The 18,169-nt window shown below is 44.6% G+C and overlaps 1 protein-coding gene across 3 annotated transcripts in view; it reads left to right on the plus strand.

Moving 5' to 3' along the window:
• nek3 (NIMA related kinase 3) overlaps positions 1-18,169 on the plus strand; it is a 39,915-nt gene extending 21,746 nt beyond the window's left edge. For 2 of the 3 annotated variants that reach the window (XM_078222318.1, XM_078222319.1), the window contains exons 13-16: positions 1,378-1,524; positions 1,629-1,763; positions 15,712-15,838; positions 18,062-18,169. In XM_078222318.1, coding sequence (XP_078078444.1) covers positions 1,378-1,524; positions 1,629-1,763; positions 15,712-15,838; positions 18,062-18,131 — 479 coding nt within the window. In that variant the 3' untranslated portion in view covers positions 18,132-18,169. The remainder of the gene's footprint in view (positions 1-1,377; positions 1,525-1,628; positions 1,764-15,711; positions 15,839-18,061) is intronic. The other variant, XM_078222320.1, reaches the window with a different exon arrangement.

Consider the following 18,169-nt stretch of genomic DNA (forward strand, 5'->3'; position numbering starts at 1 on the left):
TCTCTTTAAAGTGTAAAGGCTGCTGCTACTTCCAACACGATATTTCCAAATGCGACAAATTCACCTGGCATTGAGACCAGCAACATTCATGAAGGGGAAAGCTTTTGATCTTACTTCTCATCCTGATGCTCACCCTGACATGAACACGTTACATTCTTTTGTTGCTGTTCATAAAATTCTTTTCGTAATTGCAAGTAGTTTAAATAATATACTTGATAGAAACATAGAAAAACTACAGCACAAAACAGGCCCCTCGGCCCCACAAGTTGTGCCGAACATATCCCTACCTTTTAGGCCTACCTATAACCCTCCATCCCATTAAGTCCCATGTACTCATCCAGGAGTCTCTTAAAAGACCCTATTGAGTTTGCCTCCACCACCACTGACGGCAGCTGATTCCACTCGCCCACCACCCTCTGTGTGAAAAACTTTCCCCTAACATCTCCCCTGTACCTACCCCCCAGCACCTTCAACCTGTGTCCTCTCGTAGCAACCATTTCCACCCTGGGAAAAAGCGTCTGAGAGTCCACCCAATCTATGCCTCTCAACATCTTATACACCTCTATTAGGTCTCCTCTCATCCTATGTCTCTCCAAGGAGAAAAGACCGAGCTCCCTCAGCCTATCTTCATAAGGCATGCCACTCAATCCAGGCAACATCCTTGTAAATCTCCTCTGCACCCTTTCAATCTTTCCACATCCTTCCTGTAATGAGGCGACCAGATCTTCTGAACTTTTACGTCTTGTCGTCCTTATTTTCCTGTTGCTGATTCTATTATTGGGACTTTTATAATGTTGGAAGTGCAATGTTATAAATCCCACAGTGCAGAAGGAGGCCATTCTGCCCATCGAGTCTGCACCGACCGCAATTCCACCCAGGCCCTATCCCCATAACCCCATGCATTTACCCTAGCCAATCCACCTGACACTAATTTAGTTAATTTAGCATGGCCAATTAACCTAACCTGCACATCTTTGGAGTGTGGGAGCAAACCGGAGCACCCGGAGGAAACCCACGCAGACACGGGGAGAACGTGCAAACTCCACACAGACAGTCACCTGAGCCAGGAATCAAACCCGGATCCCTGGTGCTGTGAGGCAGCAGTGCTAACCACTGTGCCGCCGTGCCACCCTAATTATTGTACACATTTCAATAGAAGTAAGCTGAACTGATTGTATGCAGGTTGGTTATCACAAGGAGAACTTATGCTGTCCCTATGATTTGAATCAATAAGATTAGAATCCACAATACAATAAAATTATACACAGTTTGCGTAATTAGCTAGCCTGATGAAGTGAATAACTTTTTTTTTAGAAGTTCTGCCTTTGCGCGTGTTCCCATTACGGTTTGTTACCCTGTCATTTATTTAATTACCAGTAACACCAAAGGGAGACCATGTGATAATACAAAGTGGCAAACCCTCCGGCCGCAAGCAATGGAGTGAAGTTCCTCCCGATACGGTGTTAAATATACTTGAAAATGCGAAACTGACATCTGGTATGGCTGTTGACGACTTTAACAGTGGTAACTTTTATTCTCCTTGTATTATACATTTTGCAAAGTGATTTTTTTTTTAACCCGGAAAGTCCTTCGTTATTTGACGACACTAACATACTGATATTTATTAGGTAATCAAGTGAAAATGTATCATAAAATGGGTCCTCGCAAACAGTGGAGCCAACGCCCTCCTGAAACAGTACTGAATTTCTTAAAGAACGTTAATGCCAACTTGGCTTTTAAGACCTACACAATAGATAAAGGGGGTAAGAACTTGGCCTTAAAATTATTTTCAATGAACTTTGATATATCTGGTAAAATTATTGTTGCTTTTATATTAGAATCTTTGTAGCTTCTATGATTTTTCTGTTTTCCCAGTAGTCAGTAAATCTTTAATACATCTGATTTGTAACTCCGTGTCACTATTTAAAGTCATAGAGTTTTACAGCACAGAAAGAGGCCATTCAGTCCATCATGTCCGCACCAGCCATCAAGCACCGATCTATATAAATCCCATTTTCCAACACTTGGTCCGTAGCCTTGTATGCTATGGCGGTTCAAGTGCTCATCTAAATACTTCTTAAATATTCCCACTTCTATCATCCTTTCATGCAGTGAGTTCAAGAGTTTCGCCCTCTGGGTGAAAAAGTTTTTCCTCACATCTCCTACCCCTTAACTTAACTCCATGCCCCATGGTTATTGACTCCTGTACTAAGCAGAAAGGTTCCTTCCTATCAACACTACCTATCCCCCTCATAACTTTATACACCTTAATTAGTCCCCCCTCAGCCTTCTCTGCCCCAAAGGAAAACAAACTCTGCCTATCCAGTCTCTCTTAATAGCTGAAAAGCTCCAGCCCAGATAACGTCCTGGTGAATTTCTCCTGCACCTTCTCCAGTGCAATCGCTTCCTTCCTATAGTGTGGCAACCAGAGCTGCACACAGTACTCCAGCTGTGGCCTAACCAGCATTTTATACAGCTGCATCATAACCTCCCTGCTCTTATGTTTAATGCCTCAACTAATAAGTGCAAGCATCCTATATGCCTTCTTAACCATCTTATCTACTTGTCTTACTGCTTTCAGAGATCAGTGGACATGCACACCAAAGTCTCTCTGATCCTCTTTACTTCCTAGGGTTTGACCATTCATTGTATATTCCCTTGCCATGTTAGTCCTGCCAAAATACATCACCTCAAACTTTTCAGGGTTAAATTCCATTTGGCACTGTTCTGTCCATCCAACCGGCCTGTCTATATCGTCCTGTCATCTAAGGCTTTTCTTCTCACTATTTACCACACCACCAATTTTAGTGTCATCAGCGAACTTACTTATCATACCTCCTACATTCACATCCAGATCATTAATCTATACGACAAACAACAAGGGACCCAAGACCAATCCCTGCAGAATACCACTGGACACAGGCTTCCAGTCACAAGAACCACAACCGTCACCCTCTGCCTCCTACCACTTAAGCCCATTTTGGGTCCAGTTTGGTCAAATTGCCCAGATCCCATGGGCTCATACCACCTTCCTCAGCCTCCCATGTGGGACCCTTGTCAAAAGTCTTACTGAAGTCCATGTAGACTACATCAACTGCACTACCTTTATCTATACACCTAGTCACCTCCTCAAAAAACTCAATCATATTTGTAAGGCATGATCTCCTTTGGACAAAATCCTGCTGACCATCCTTGATTAATCGTTGCCTCCCCAGGTGGAGATTAACTTTATCCCTCAGAATTTTTTCCAATAATTTCCCTACCACTGAAGTTAGACTCACTGGCCTGTAATTTCTTGTTTTTTTTCCTACTTCCCTTCTGGAATTAAACATGAGCTGTCCTCGAGTCCTCTGGCACCTCTCCTACGGCCAGAGAAGATTTGGAAATTATTGTCAGAGCCGTCGCAATCTCTTCCCTTGCCTCCTACAGCAGCCCGGGCTACATCTCATCTGGACCTGGGGATTTATCCACTTGTAGGCCCATTAAAACCATCAAGACTTCCTCCCTGAATAAAATCAGCTAACCACCTGGTTATACATTTACAAATTTAGTACTAATAAACTTAATCTAATTTTTTTAAAAACAACATATGACACAGCACATTAATTGATGGTATAAGATGTATTCTGGTAAATGTTTGAATATTTGCAATGTGTGCGTTAAATATTGTAGTGCAAACTGTATTTATATAAAATAAAACAGTTTGTAAATTTGCACATCAGCGCAAACCAAAGATATTTTGTGTGAGATCACACACAATATGGAAAGATAAAACACGCGGATGGATTCACTTACATATTTTCTCCACTAGATGGAGCATGCAGCTTTTATTAACAATACTTTTTTAAAATGTTACCTCTCTATATGATTAAAATAATTTACAGTATATTTACTGTGCTCAGTTCTGGTCGACTGTGCTCAGTTCTGGTCGCCTCACTATAGGAAGGATGTGGAAAAGATTGAAAGAGTGCAGAGGAGATTTACAAGGATGTTGCCTGGATTGAGTGGCATGCCTTATGAGGATAGGCTGAGGGAGCTCGGTCTTTTCTCCTTGGAGAGACGAAGGATGAGAGGAGACCTAATAGAGGTGTATAAGATGTTGAGAGGCATAGATTGGATGGACTCTCAGAGGCTTTCTCCCAGGGTGGAAATGTCTGCTATGAGAGGACACAGGTTTAAGGTGCTGGGGGGTAGGTACAGGGGAGATGTTAGGGGGACGTTTTTCACACAGAGGGTGGTGGGCGAGTGGAATCGGCTGCCGTCAGTGGTGGTGGAGGCGAACTCAATAGGGTCTTTTAAGAGACTCCTGGATGACTACATGGAGCTTAATAGGATGGAGGGTTATAGGTAGGTCTAGAAGGTAGGGATGTGTTCGGCACAACTTGTGGGGCCGAAGGGCCTGTTTGTGCTGTAGTTTTTCTATGTTCTATACCTGCAGAGCTCAGATTATCTTGTATGGCGTACATTTAAGAGTCACTGAAATGAAAATAGAAAAATATATTTCAAATCTTGTTTACTGTAAAATGAACTATTGTGCTACTTATGGGGTGGCACAGCGGCACAGTGGTTAGCACTGCTGCTTCACAGCGCCAGGGAACCGGGTTTGTTTCTCAGCTTGGGGTCACTGTCTGTGTGGAGTCTGCACATTCTCCCCGTGTCTACATGGATTTCCTCCAGGTGCTCCGGTTTCCTCCCACAGTCCGAAAGATGTGCTGGTTAGGTGCATTGGCCATGCTAAATTCTCCCTCGGTGTACCCGAACAGGTGCCGGAGTGTGGCGACTAGAGGATTTTCACAGTAACTTCATTGCAGTGATAGTGTAAGCCTACTTGTGACACTAATAAATAAACTTTAAAACTTTTACTAAAGGAATCATAGAATCATACAGTGCATAAAATCATAGAATCACGCAAGGAGGCCATTTGACCCATCGAGTCTGAACCGACCACAATCCCACCCAGGTCCTATCCCCATAACCCCATGCATTTACCCTAGCTAGTCCCCCTGACACTAAGGGGCAATTTAGCATGGCCAATCCAACTAACCCATGGGAGGAAACTGGAGCATTTCTGATGTCATGGTGAGTCCCTGGCCATTATAAATCTCTCGAAAATAAAACTTTTATCGCAAAATAAATAGCAAATAATTCTGGGGAAATAAAACTTAAAACCTACCTATCCCTTCTTTCAACGCCACCAGTAAATTTTGTTCGTTCAAGTAGCGTTGCCCTCAAGTCCTTGGGCTATTTCAAGCTTGGATACTTCCCCGAGCCTGGTGTCACTATATTTTATTTACCTCTGTGGATGTACAACCTGAGATGTTTCTTTGCCTGTCACTAGATCAAACATGCATGTTTGTCATTACCCACGACATGCTCTTTAAGTCTGTGCCCAGGTAACCTCGTGCATTGCCGCTTTTGTTTGATTAGTCGTGGTGACAGTCACTACCTTTTCCAGATCCCAGCACCCGAATGCACCTCCGATGGTTACTCCCAAATCTGCACCCCAGACACACTTCTGAAAAATGCAAATTTGTCACAACCAAGAAATGTGAATGTTACGTTAGGGTTTGTGGATTTTAACAAAAGGGAAAGATGTTGGGGGGGAATTCTCCGGCCGTTCATGCCGGCAGGATTCTCTGGTCCCGCTGGCAGCGCGCCCCCTGCCGTGGGTTTCCCGGTGATGTGGGGTGACATCATCCCATTGACAGCGGCAGGCCCAGAGAATCCCACCGCCAGTGAACAGTGCGCCACTTCCTGCCGCTGAGAAACACGGGGCTGGGTGGCCGGAGAAATCCCCCCTCGTGATTTGCATACATAGATCCGAACTAACAGCAACAGATTTATTGAAAAAGATGTTCTTTGCACTACAGAATACAAACTGAAAGTGAGACAACAGCCTCTGCAACACCCTAATGACGTTGCCATCAAATCACATGATCAGCTCTTAAAGCAACTATTTAAATATGAAGCAGTGTCGTGCAACAACAGATATTTGTCTTTATATAAAAATGCCTTCAATGTAATAAAAGGCAAGGCACTTCACAGGAGCATTATAAAACAAGACTGACATTGAGCCACGTGAAGAGATAATAGGTCAACTGGCCCAAAGCCTGGTTGAAGAAAGAGGCTGTAGAGAGTGTCTTAAAGGAAGATTAAGAGCTGGAGAGATGTAAGGAATTGTAAGGTAAGGTAAGATGTAAGGTATTCCAGAAGACTAGGCAACCAAAGGCATGGCCACTAATAGTAGAGCGATTAAAATTGGGATGCTCAAGAGGCCAGAGCGAAAGTTATCTCAGAGAGTTGTGGAGCTGGAGATGATTACAGAGATAGAGTTGAGGCCATGCTGGGATTTGAGAGTTTTAAAATTAAGATATTGCCTGACTGGAGGCAATGAGGTCAGTGGGCTCGGAGGTGACAGGTGAACAGGACTTGCTACATGTTAAGACACGGGTGGCAGAGTTTTGGACGATTCAGGTTTAGAGGATAAAATCTGGGTGACCAGCCAGGAGTGCGTTAGAATAGTTAAATCTAAAGGTAAGAAACATTATCAGGGTTGATTCACGGGCTTGAAGGTAATAGAAATCATAGAAATCCTACAGTACAGAAAGAGGCCATTCGGCCCATCGAGTCTGTACCGACCACAATCCCACCCAGGCCCTACTCCCATATCCCTACACATTTTACCCGCTAATCCCTCTAATCTACGCATCCCAGGACACTAAGGGGCAATTTTAGCATGGCCAATCAACCTAACCCGCACATCTTTGGACTGTGGGGGGAAACCGGAGCACCCAGAGGAAACCCACGCAGACACGAGGAGAATGTGCAAACTCCACACAGACAGTGACCTAAGCCGGGAATCGAACCCAGGTCCCTGGAGCTGTGAAGCAGCAGTGCTAACCACTGTGCTACCATGCCGCCCTAATGGTAGAGTAATGGCAGAGTGGGGGATGTGCTTGGGCACAGGGTTACAGATTGGGCTTGAATATAGTTCCACTGGTGCTAATGGCGCACAGTGCATCATGGATGTTTAGGTTTGAGATGTTAGATCTGTTTGAAATCTACCCCATTTGGCATGGTGGTAGTGCTACTTAACAACATGGAAGGTAATCTCTGAGTGAAGACGGGACTTCACCTACAGATAGACTGTGTAGTGGTCACTTCTACGAAAACTGCCATGAACAGATGCATCTGCAACAGTAAATCGGTAAGGATGAGGTCAAGTCCTGTCTTCACCTCTTGCTGGCTACCTCACCACATGCTGAATGCTGAAGACCTAATTTAGAAACTATGCCCCTTAGGACGAGGCTAGTTTGGTCAGTGCTGGTGCTACTGAGCTATCTTGGTGATGGACATTGAAGCCCCCCACCTAGAGTACAATCCATGCCCGTGCCACCTTTGGTATTCAGCAATGATTCATCAGCTGAGTATGTATTGATCAGCTGGAGGTTTCATTGCCTACGTTTGACTTGATGCCATGAAACTTCATGTGGTCAAGAGTCAATGTTAAGGATGCCCAGAGTAATTCCCTCCCTAATGTATACCACTGTGCTGTCATCTCTGCTGGATCTGTCCTCCCAGTGGGACACGACATACCCAGGGATCGGTGTTATATATTTAAACGGTTGCATGATTGCTTTAAGAACCGGTCACATAATTTGCTGGTGATGTCAATTCGGGTGTATTACAGGGTCATGCTTTTAGTTTCTATTTGTACTCTGTAAGGAAAAAAGCTCATAGAATACGAATCAGTTGGAATCCAGATGGCAAACCATATTATTTTTAGAACTCACAACCCCTATCATAATTATGACATTACAATTACTTCAGGCTGTTGCTTGACTAGTCTGTAAGACATCTCCCCCAATTTTGGCTCAAGCTCCCAGATATCAGTAAGGAGGACTTGGCATGGTCGATTGGGTTGGATTTGCCGTTGTCACTTCCAGTGCCTAGGTCAATGAAGGGTGATCCATCTGGTTTAATCCTTTGTAGACTTCGTAGCTAGGCCCTCATTTCAGAGGGCAGTTGAGAGTCAACCACATTGCTGTGGCTCTGGAGTCACACGTAGGCCAGACCAGGTAAAAATGGCAGATTTCCTTCTCTAAAGGATATTAGTGAACCAGTTGAGTTTTTAACAACAGTCCACAATGATCACCATTACTGATGCTAGTTTTTTAATTCCAGATTTTATTAACTGTATTTTAAATTCCACCTGCTACCATGGTGGGATTTGAACCTGTGTCCCCAGAGCATTAGTTTAGGCCTCTGGATTACTAGTCAAGCGACATTTTTCCAATCCACTGTCTCTAGGGTTTAAAGACGTCAATTCTGAAGAGTGGTTGCACAAGCATGGTTAGTGGTTTCTTGAGTTTGAAAGATTGAGGGATAGTCTAAATTATGTAATCAAATTGATTAAAAGATTAAATTATAGATATAGAGAAACTGGCCGCGATTCTCTCAAAACAAAACTAAATGCCCAATGGGCGGGAGAACAGGGCGGGGGGCTTATCCCACTGGAGAGGTCGGCAGTATAGTGCTGAGCGGGCCACTGCGCATGCACCGATCTGTCAGTGCGGGGATCAGCGTATGTGCACTATGCCCCCCCCGCCATCACTGGCCTTCAGATTACTGGCATATTGGCTCCCCCCCCCCCCCCCCCCCCCCCCCGATAGCTGACCTTCCTGACCCCCTAAACCTCGGATCACTGGTCTACTGGACCACTTCTGGGACAGCCCCTATCTCTTCCCTGGGACAGCCCTGATCTACCGTCCCCCCCCCCCCGGTGATGGCCAGACCCAAACCTACTCCCCCCGCCCCGATGGCCAGCCCAGATCACCCTCCTCCCTCCCTCTCCCACCGATCCCTCTTGCAAAGTGGCAGCCGGTTCCACACCCCCACCGATTGCCCCGCCCTTTAGCACTGCTCGGTGGACAGTGCCAAGGTGCCTGGTAGGCTGTGCCAGTTTGCCCCTTGGGCAGTGCCCGGGTGCCAGGCTGACACTGCCAGGCTGGCACTGCCCAAGACAAAACCCCACCTTGCCCCCGACCTCCTGGGGGGGCCTCAATGGCTTCTGTCCCCGCCAGTGGGGTGAATCCGTCTGTTCCCTGTTAGTGCGGAGCAGTTGCAAGCCGTGCTGATGGGAACCACTCCCGGCAGAGGTGGGGGGGCAACGCTAGTGGGCCTGGAGACTACCATCCCAGGCCCGCTAATCAGCTTCGCGCTGATTTGTGCCAAAAAAAAGCGCCTGGGAAACTCATGACAGGCCAGACGCCTGTCGCGAAAGGCCCTTCCGCTGTTGTCTCCCAGTCTGCTGTACTGCTCAAGCAGTGCAGTGAGCCGTGAGAATCCTGGCCGCTGTTTCAACTGGTGGTAGAACCCAGTGCAAGGGGGCACAGCCTTAATATTGGGCCTTGGCTGTTCAGGGATGATGTTAAGAAGTACTTCTTCACATGATGTATAGTGGAAATCAGGAACAGACTCTCCTTAAAAGCTGTTGATTGACATTCTCAAGGCTAAAATCGATTTGATTTTTGTTAAACAAGATTATCAAGGGATATGGAACATGTAAATTGAGTTCAGGTACAGATCAGCCATGATCTAATTGAATGACGGAACAGATTTGAGGGACTGAATGTTTCTTCGCTTCCTGTATATACAAAAAGAGATGGAGATAAGGAATTGAATAAACATGGACAAGAAAATGAGTAACAGACAGGAGCCTGGTATTCAAAAGACAGTTATATAAGTGGAAAAATGCGTTAACATTTTCTTTTCATCTGTAAGCAATATAATGAGAGATGGACTAGTTGTATTAAAAATTAATTGGCTTACTAGCCCACTGGGTAATCTTCATATGCCAGTTGTTAAATTATTCATGTCGACTGACTGCATCTCTTTTCTGTTCTAACATTACTTGATTGTATATTTTCACATCATATCAGACACACTGCAGAATTCTAAAGATCACTATTTTGCAATGGGTTTTTTTCCCGGCAAGCTAAACCTGTTCCCCTGCAGCAGAATTTAAGGTGGACTGATTCAATTTATTCTCTAAAGTTGGATCTAGTATACACATTATACCCTATACAGCGCAATTGTATAGGGTGTTGGTGAGACCACATCTAGAGTATTGTGTCCAGTTTTGGTCTCCTTATTTGAGGAAGAATGTGGTGCCATTGGAAGCAGTTCAGAGGAAGTTCACCAGATTGATCCCGGGGATGAAAGGGTTAACGTAGGAGGAGAGATTCCCAGTTTGCGATTATACTCGCTGGAGTTTAGAAGGACGAGAGGGGATCTGATCGAGGTATATAACATTTTAAAAGGGATTGATAAAGTAAATGTAGACCAATCGTTTCCTCTTATGGGGCAATCTCGAACAAGAGGTCTGTGGTAAACCACTGTTAAGCTTATTGCCTGTGTGTGTGTGAGACATGCCTGGACATGCCCCTGCCGGCCCTGCCTGAGACTCCTCCCCCCCCGGTCCAGGTAGAAAGGTGACTGCTCCCCACCCCCTGCCTCAGTCTCTGGACCAGTTCATCGGCATGGGTGTGCTCCAAGTCTTTTGCGAATAAAAGCCTATTTGTTCTTGCATACAACCTAGTCTTTGCTTGATTGATAGTGCATCAAGGTCACAGGTATTGGTTGAGAGGCGGTAGATTTAAAACTGAGACGAGGAGGAACTACTTCTTGCAGAGGGTGGTGAATTTGTGGAACTCGCTGCCCCATAGTGCAGTGGAGTCTGACTCATTAAATGGTTTCGAGAAGGAGATAGATATATTTCTAATGAAAAAATAATAAGGGGATATGGGGGAGAGGTGGATTTGAGACCAGGGAGAGATCAGTAATGATCTGATTGAATGGCGGAGCAGGCTCGAAGGGTTGAATTTGCCTACTTCTGCTCCTAATTCCTATGTTCCTATTAGCACTTCATTTCACTACTGTAGAGGTTCAACAGTTTTTTGAATGTATACCGCATGCTGACTATGAACATGTCAACATATTCCAGCAGAACAACCTCTTTACCAAGGCTAAGACATGAGTAAACATTTCATTTAGTCGGTATAAATCTGTAATCTTATATTTTTAAGTTACAATGTGGTTGAGGCAGACTGAGACAGAATGCAGGAGTATACACCATTTGTGGTCTGCAATATACACCGGTCTGGTATGCTTGTTGCTGACACCATTGTTCTGTTATCCAACACTCACATCAATCGTCTTAATGAGTAAAATCGACCCAGAACATTTTTGGGAAAAAACAATTAAAAAAGCAGCAATACAGGTAGAATAAAAGGAAAATAAATGGTGATGTTTGAAATATGAAACAAGAACAAAACATTGTAAGTACAAACAGGTCAGTCAGAGAAAAGCCAGGTTAACATTGTGGGTATAATCCTTCCATCAAAATGCGAGTACGCTCATTACCAGTGATTTTTCTGTTTTTGCTTCGTACAACTTTAAGACCACCCTTCACGTGAGAACTTGTGCTTAAGGTGTTGCACAATTGTATGAGTTCCATATTTTCTGGGGGGTGGGGGTTGAATTTATTATACGGGGAGGATTTTTATTCTTTGATGTTTTCCAAGGAACTGGAAAATAAAACAAAAGCAAAATACTGCGGACGCTGGGAATCTGAAATAAAATTGTATCGGCCATTGGTGAGGCCACACCTGGAGTATCGTGTGCAGTTTTGGTGTCCTTATCTGAGGAGGGATGTTCTTGCTAAAGTGGGAGTGCAGCAAATGTTTATCGGGCTGATTCCTGGGATGGCAGGACTGTCATATGAGGAAAGTCTAATTCAGTTAGGATTATATTCATTGGAGTTTCAAAGAGTGAGAGGAAATCTCAGAGAAACTTATAAAATTCTGACAGGATTAGACAGGGTAGATTCAGAAAGAATGTCCCCGATGGTGGGAGAGTCCAGAACTAGGGGGTAATAGTTTGAGGATAAAGGATAAACCTTTTAGGACTGAGGTGAGGAGAAATTTCTTCAGCCTGAGAGTGGTGAATCTGTGGAATTCACTACCACAGAAAGTAGTTGAGGTCAAAGTGTTGTGTGATTTGAATAATAAATTAGATATAGCTCTTGAGGCTAAGGGATAAAGGGATATGGGGGGGAAAGGCAGGATCAGAGTATTGAATTTGATGATCAGCCATGATCAGAATGAATGGCAGAGCAGGTTTGAAGGGCCGACTCCTGCTTCTAGTTTCCATGTATGTTTCTATGCATGTTAAAATTGAAAATGCAGGATAAACGCAGCAGATCTGGCAGCGTCTGTGGAGAAAGAAAAATAGTTGACATTTTGAGTCCTTATCACTCTTCAGAACAGAAGACGGGTAGATATGTGGAGGGGGGGGAGGTGAAGGTGGTGGGTCAGGAACAGGTCAGCACTAAGGAGAGATTGATAAAGATGTCATGGGCACAAGACAAAGGAAATACTAATGGTAGCATTAAAGACTAAAGAAGAGCTGATAGTGGCATAAAGGCACCGAGTAGCCCGTGGATGCCAGCCCCCTTTCTCCCAGGAGCAATGGTGCCACCACAGCCAATCACCAAGGCCTAACTGTCTTGCCCCAACCAAAGTCACAATTCTTTGAGGGCATCCTGCCATTGAGGTGCCCTCTCCCTGTGTTGTACTCTCAGCAACACCCCTGGCTATCAGTGATGCCACTACCAGCAGCTCTTGGAGGTGGGATTGGATAGCTGTCTCTTAATTGGTCATGCCCAGCAATATGCCACTCCAGAACCATGCCAACTGTCAAAGTAGGATCATCCCAGCAGTGGCATTCCCCTTTAAGCCAAAAAAGTGTGTCCATGTTGTACATAGGAATGCAGATGCCCAAAAGAACATTGCCACCCATACACCTTGTCCAACTTTTAAAACAAACGCATTTAGAATCATTGAATCACTACAGTGCCTAAGGAGGCCATTCAGCCCATCGAGTCTGCATCCCACCCAGATCATATCCATGTTACCCCATGCATTTACCCTGCTAGTCCACCTGACACTAAGGGGCAATTTAGCATGGCCAATCAACCTAACCCACACATCTTTGGACTGTGGGGCGGGGGGCAACCTGAGGAAACCCACGCAGACGCGGGTGAATGTATAAGCTCCACATAGACAGTCACCCAAGGCCGGAATTGGACTTGGGTCCCTAGTGCTGTGAGGCAGTAGTGCTAACCACTGTGCCACCGTGCCACCCCGCACTTCTCTACACGTTTAAAACAGGCATTTATCTCTTGCTCGCAGACCTCATTTGCTTTGTGTTTGAGGTATGTGACCGTTCATCAGATTCTGTCTCTCTCTCTACAGTTCCACAATACTAGCTGAGTGTTCTGTTTTCATTTCGGAATTCCAGCATTCAGGGTATTTTGTTTTTGTATTGCACATTTCTCCAGCTGCTCCAAATCTTTTGATCCTACCTGCTTTCCCCAGTTCTCTGAGTGGCTTGTGCCATTTATTCTCTGTAAAGTTGTTAAATCTAATTGACCTACTTGTTCTGAGCTGACTATGTGTCCCCTTACTGTAGCTCTCTTTAGGTCAAACTTTTATCAGGGATTTATTTACTTGTATCTTTTTACCTCTTAAGAAACAGCACGGTGGCACAGTGGCTGGCACTGTTGCCTCACAGCGCCAGGGACCTAGGTTCAGTTCTGGTCTCGGGTCACTGTCTGTGTGGAGTTTGCACATTCTCCCCGTTTCTGCGTGGGTTTCCTCTGGGTGCTCCAGTTTCTTCCCACAGTCCAAAGATGTACGGGCTAGGTCGATTGGCCATGGTAAATTGACCCTTAGTGTCAGTGGATTCACAGGGTAAATATGTGGCGTTACGGGAATAGGGCCTGGGTGGGATTGTGGTCGGTGCAGACTCGATGGACCGAATGGCCTCCTTCTGCACTGTAGGGATTCTATGAAGAGAATAAGAGTTTTTTAACCCCCTCCAGTATGAACATGCCCAGTTGCTGCAACACCTCCTTGTAGCTCAGAAGCCAAATCCAAGTTGTCCCTAATGTTGTATATTCTTACTGTACTTCCATGTCCAGATGTACAGTACTCCAGGTAGGGCAGGTGCGGTGCTTTGTACATGCTGTTTTCTCTCGCTGGAGTCTTGTGCCCCATCAATCTGACTGCAGAACCTGTGAATGATTTGGTTTTGCAGCATGTGGTAATACAGAGTAAGTTTTAGTTTAAAAATCTAATCACGGAAGGAAAGCTAATTTTGGCTGATAAATCAAAATGCTGCATTTATGGTGAAAATTGACATAAAAACAATATTGAACTATTGAAATTATTGAATGATGAAGGCCAAAGGCCATAGTACCAGATGCCAGCATGATTGGGAAGAGTGTGATAGAAGGGTTTGTACTCGTTGGAGTTTAGAAGGATGAGGGGGGATCTTATGGAGACTTATAAGATAATGCGGGGGCTGGATAGGGTGGAGGCGGAGAGATTCTTTCCACTTAGTAAGGAAGTTAAAACTAGAGGACACAGCCTCAAAATAAAGGGGGGTCGGTTTAAGACAGAGTTGAGGAGGAACTTCTTCTCCCAGAGGGTGGTGAATCTCTGGAATTCTCTGCCCACTGAGGTGGTGGAGGCTACCTCGCTGAATATGTTTAAAGCGCGGATGGATGGATTCCTGATCAGTAAGGGAATTAAGGGTTATGGGGATCAGGCGGGTAAGTGGTACTGATCCACGTCAGATCAGCCATGATCTTATTGAATGGCGGGGCAGGCTCAAGGGGCTAGATGGCCTACTCCTGCTCCTATTTCTTATGTTCTTATGTTCTTAAGATTATGTAAATCATGAGGCAGTGATTATATGATGTATACTAAAAACTTGAATTTTAAAAACATATACGGTGTACGAGAGGGGCAGATAAATACTTGATAATTTTATGACTACCTGCAAATAATGTAGAATATAGAAGGAGCGGGATCTGTCTTCACTTTAATAGATGGGCAAAGAGGAGAATAGTGTATAATGGCACAATTATTATTGAGGAGAGATTAAAGGAAATTCCTGAGCAGCATTGATTATAGTAGAATCATTTAAAAATAGTGAAAGATAAGAAACATAGGTGGTGAACATTGACTTTGGTGGTAGCCAAAAGAAAATCAGGAGGGGAATAGAACAGCTGGTTGAATGGCTGTCGCACATGTGGCAAAAGTATGACGAAGTTTAATTCATCCCCATTGTGTTTAGTGCGAGCCAGAAATAGTTAGGCCATAGGTCAGTTATGTACGTTTTGAATGGCAAAGATCCACTGTTTGTTTTCTCCAATCAACTACTTAAGGGAGGCACGGTAGCACAGTGGGTAGCACTGCTGCCTCACAACGGCAGGGACCCGGGTTCGATTCCCGGCTTGGGTCACTGTCTGTGTGGAGTCTGCACGTTCTCTCAGTGTCTGCGTAGGTTTCCTCCGGGTGCTTCTGTTTCCTCCCACAGTCCGAAAGACGTGCTGGTTAGGTGCTAAATTCTCCCTCTGTGTACCCGAACAAGCGCCGGGAGTGTGGCAACTGGAGGATTTTCACAGTAACTTCATTGCAGTGTTAATATAAGCCTGCTTGTGACACTAATCAATAAATTTGGTCTGTATAAATAACCGTCTTCTGTATATTAAATATTTGCAACAGATTGGAAATTGATCTTCTGCAATTAACATTTGAAAGTAAATAACTGACTCTTTATAACTGACTATCTTTTCTTTAGCATCAGGAAATCCGCTCATTGGCCCACTATCAGCTGCCACTGGAAACACTGATGACGTCGATGGTGAAATGGGAACCATTGAGTTGGATCCAGAGAGGTTGGAACCCAGATCCGATGATGAAGACACGTAAGTTTAAAAGTTATCAAAGTTTACTTCAGCGCATAACAAAGAAGACATTTACAAAGGCGGCGGCAGCATGTTTAGAGAAGATTAACCCTCAAAAAGCAACTGATTATTGTAATTATTCAATACCCCAGTAGCCCATCACAATATTGAAGTGACTCCAACTCAAGCCTTTGAAAAATTAATATGGAGAGAGTTCCTGCTGGTTTCAATAAGTTTTTAAAGTTTATATATTAGTGTCACAAGTAGGCTTACATTAACACTGCAATGAATTACAAAGTAAGAAGTTTAACAACACCAGGTTAAAGTCCAACAGGTTTATTTGGTAGCAAAAGCCACACTTGTGTGGCTTTTGCTACCAAATAAACCTGTTGGACTTTAACCTGGTGTTGTTAAACTTCTTACTGTGTTTACCCCAGTCCAACGCCGGCATCTCCACATCATGAATTACAAAAGCAGAGAGGTCATGATGGAGTTGTATAGAACTTTGGTGAGGCCACAGCTGGAGTACTGTGTGCAGTTCTGGTCACTACATTGTCGGAAGGACGTGAATGCACTGGAAGGGATGCAGAGGAGATTCACTAGGATGCTGCCTGGGATAAGAACATAAGAACATAAGAAATAGGAGAAGGAGTAGGCCATCTAGCCCCTCAATGGAGCATTTAAGTTATGAAGAGAGGTTGGATAGGCTTGGGTTGTTGTTATTGGAGCAGAGAAGACTGAGGGGTGACCTGATTGAGATGTTCAAGAAAATGAGGGGCAAGGACAGGGTGGATAGGGGGCAGCTGTTCTCCTTAGTTGAAGCGTCAGTAATGAGGGGACGCAAGTTAAAAGTGAGGGGTGGGAGGTTTAGGGGGGATTTGAGGAAAATCTTTTTTACTCAGAGGGTGGGGATGGTTTGGAATGCACTGCCTGGGAGGGTGGTGGAGGCGGGATGCCTCACATCCTTTAAAACGTATTTGGATGAGTACTTGGCACGGCATAACATTCAAGGCTATGGGCCAAGTGCTGGCAAGTAGGATTAGGTAGGCAGGTCAGGGCATTTCATGCATCGGTCCAGACTCGATGGGCCGAAGGGCCTCTTCTGCACTGTAGTACTCTGTGAATGAAGTTACTGTGAAAATCCCCTAGTCGTCACACTCCGGTGCCTGTTCGGGTACACTGAGGGAGAATTTAGCATGGCCAATGCACCTAACCAGCATGTCTTTTGGACTGTGGGAAGAAAGCGGAGCACTCGGAGGAAACCCATGCAGACTCCGCACAGACAGTGACCCAAGCCGGGAATCGAACCCAATTCCCTGGTGCTGTGAGGCAGCAGTACTAACCACTGTGCCACTGTTCTGCCCGCAAATACTGGACCCAGTTCAAAGTTGGGATCTTCAAAACTGACCAGTTGCATCAATGCTGTTCGTCTAAATTTAGAAACAGGCCCATTACCATACTGTGGGCTACCATACTTTTATCTTTATTCATTCATGGGACATAAGCATCACTGGCTGGCCAGCATTTATTGCCCATCCCTGGTTGCCCGAGGGCAGTTGAGAGTCAAGCACATTGCTGTGGCTCTGGAGTCACATGTAGGCCAGACCAGGTAAGGACGGCAGATTTCCTTCCCTAAAGGACATTCGTGAACCAGACAGGTTTATCCAACAATCGGAAATGGTTTCATGGTCATCAGTAGATTCTTAATTCCAGATTTTTAAAATTGAATTCAAATTCCACCAACTGCTGTGGCGGAATTTGAACCCGGGCCCCCAGAACATTAGCTGAGTTTCTGGATTAATATTCTAGCAATAATATCACCAGGTCATCACCTCCCCCTTGATACTTGCCCTTCACTAGCTACCCAATGTGATTCCACTAACATGTACCTGTTATTCCCCATTTTTCAGTCAGTTTGATATATATTCACGAGTAGCTTGGTCAGACCTACTGCTTAGGGCCCTTAGAGCAGGTGCATGGGTATTACTGCAACTTAACTGTATACCTTAGAAAGATAAAGCACAGTTAAATTTCCTGCTGTTTGTTCAGCCAGAATTAATGTCTATGAAGACATGCAGGATTATTTGGAGCCAATGAGGAAGTATCCCAGCTCCCGGTGATGGGCCAAACTCTCCAGGTCCTGTTATGATCCAGGCTGGATAAAAGAGACATTGCAATGCTGCATCATATTATTTTAAGTTGCTGAGATTACTGCTGGACATCCATTTATTTTTACTGTTACAGAGATTTTGAAGGAACAGATGAGCCGGATTGGGTCGATGAATTGAAGAAGCTACTGGAGAATAATCTTTAAAGTGCTATTCTAACTGAATCATTAAAATACTGAAGACA

This window comes from Mustelus asterias, chromosome 10, assembly GCF_964213995.1.
Source record: "Mustelus asterias chromosome 10, sMusAst1.hap1.1, whole genome shotgun sequence".
Taxonomy (NCBI): Eukaryota; Metazoa; Chordata; class Chondrichthyes; order Carcharhiniformes; family Triakidae; genus Mustelus; species Mustelus asterias.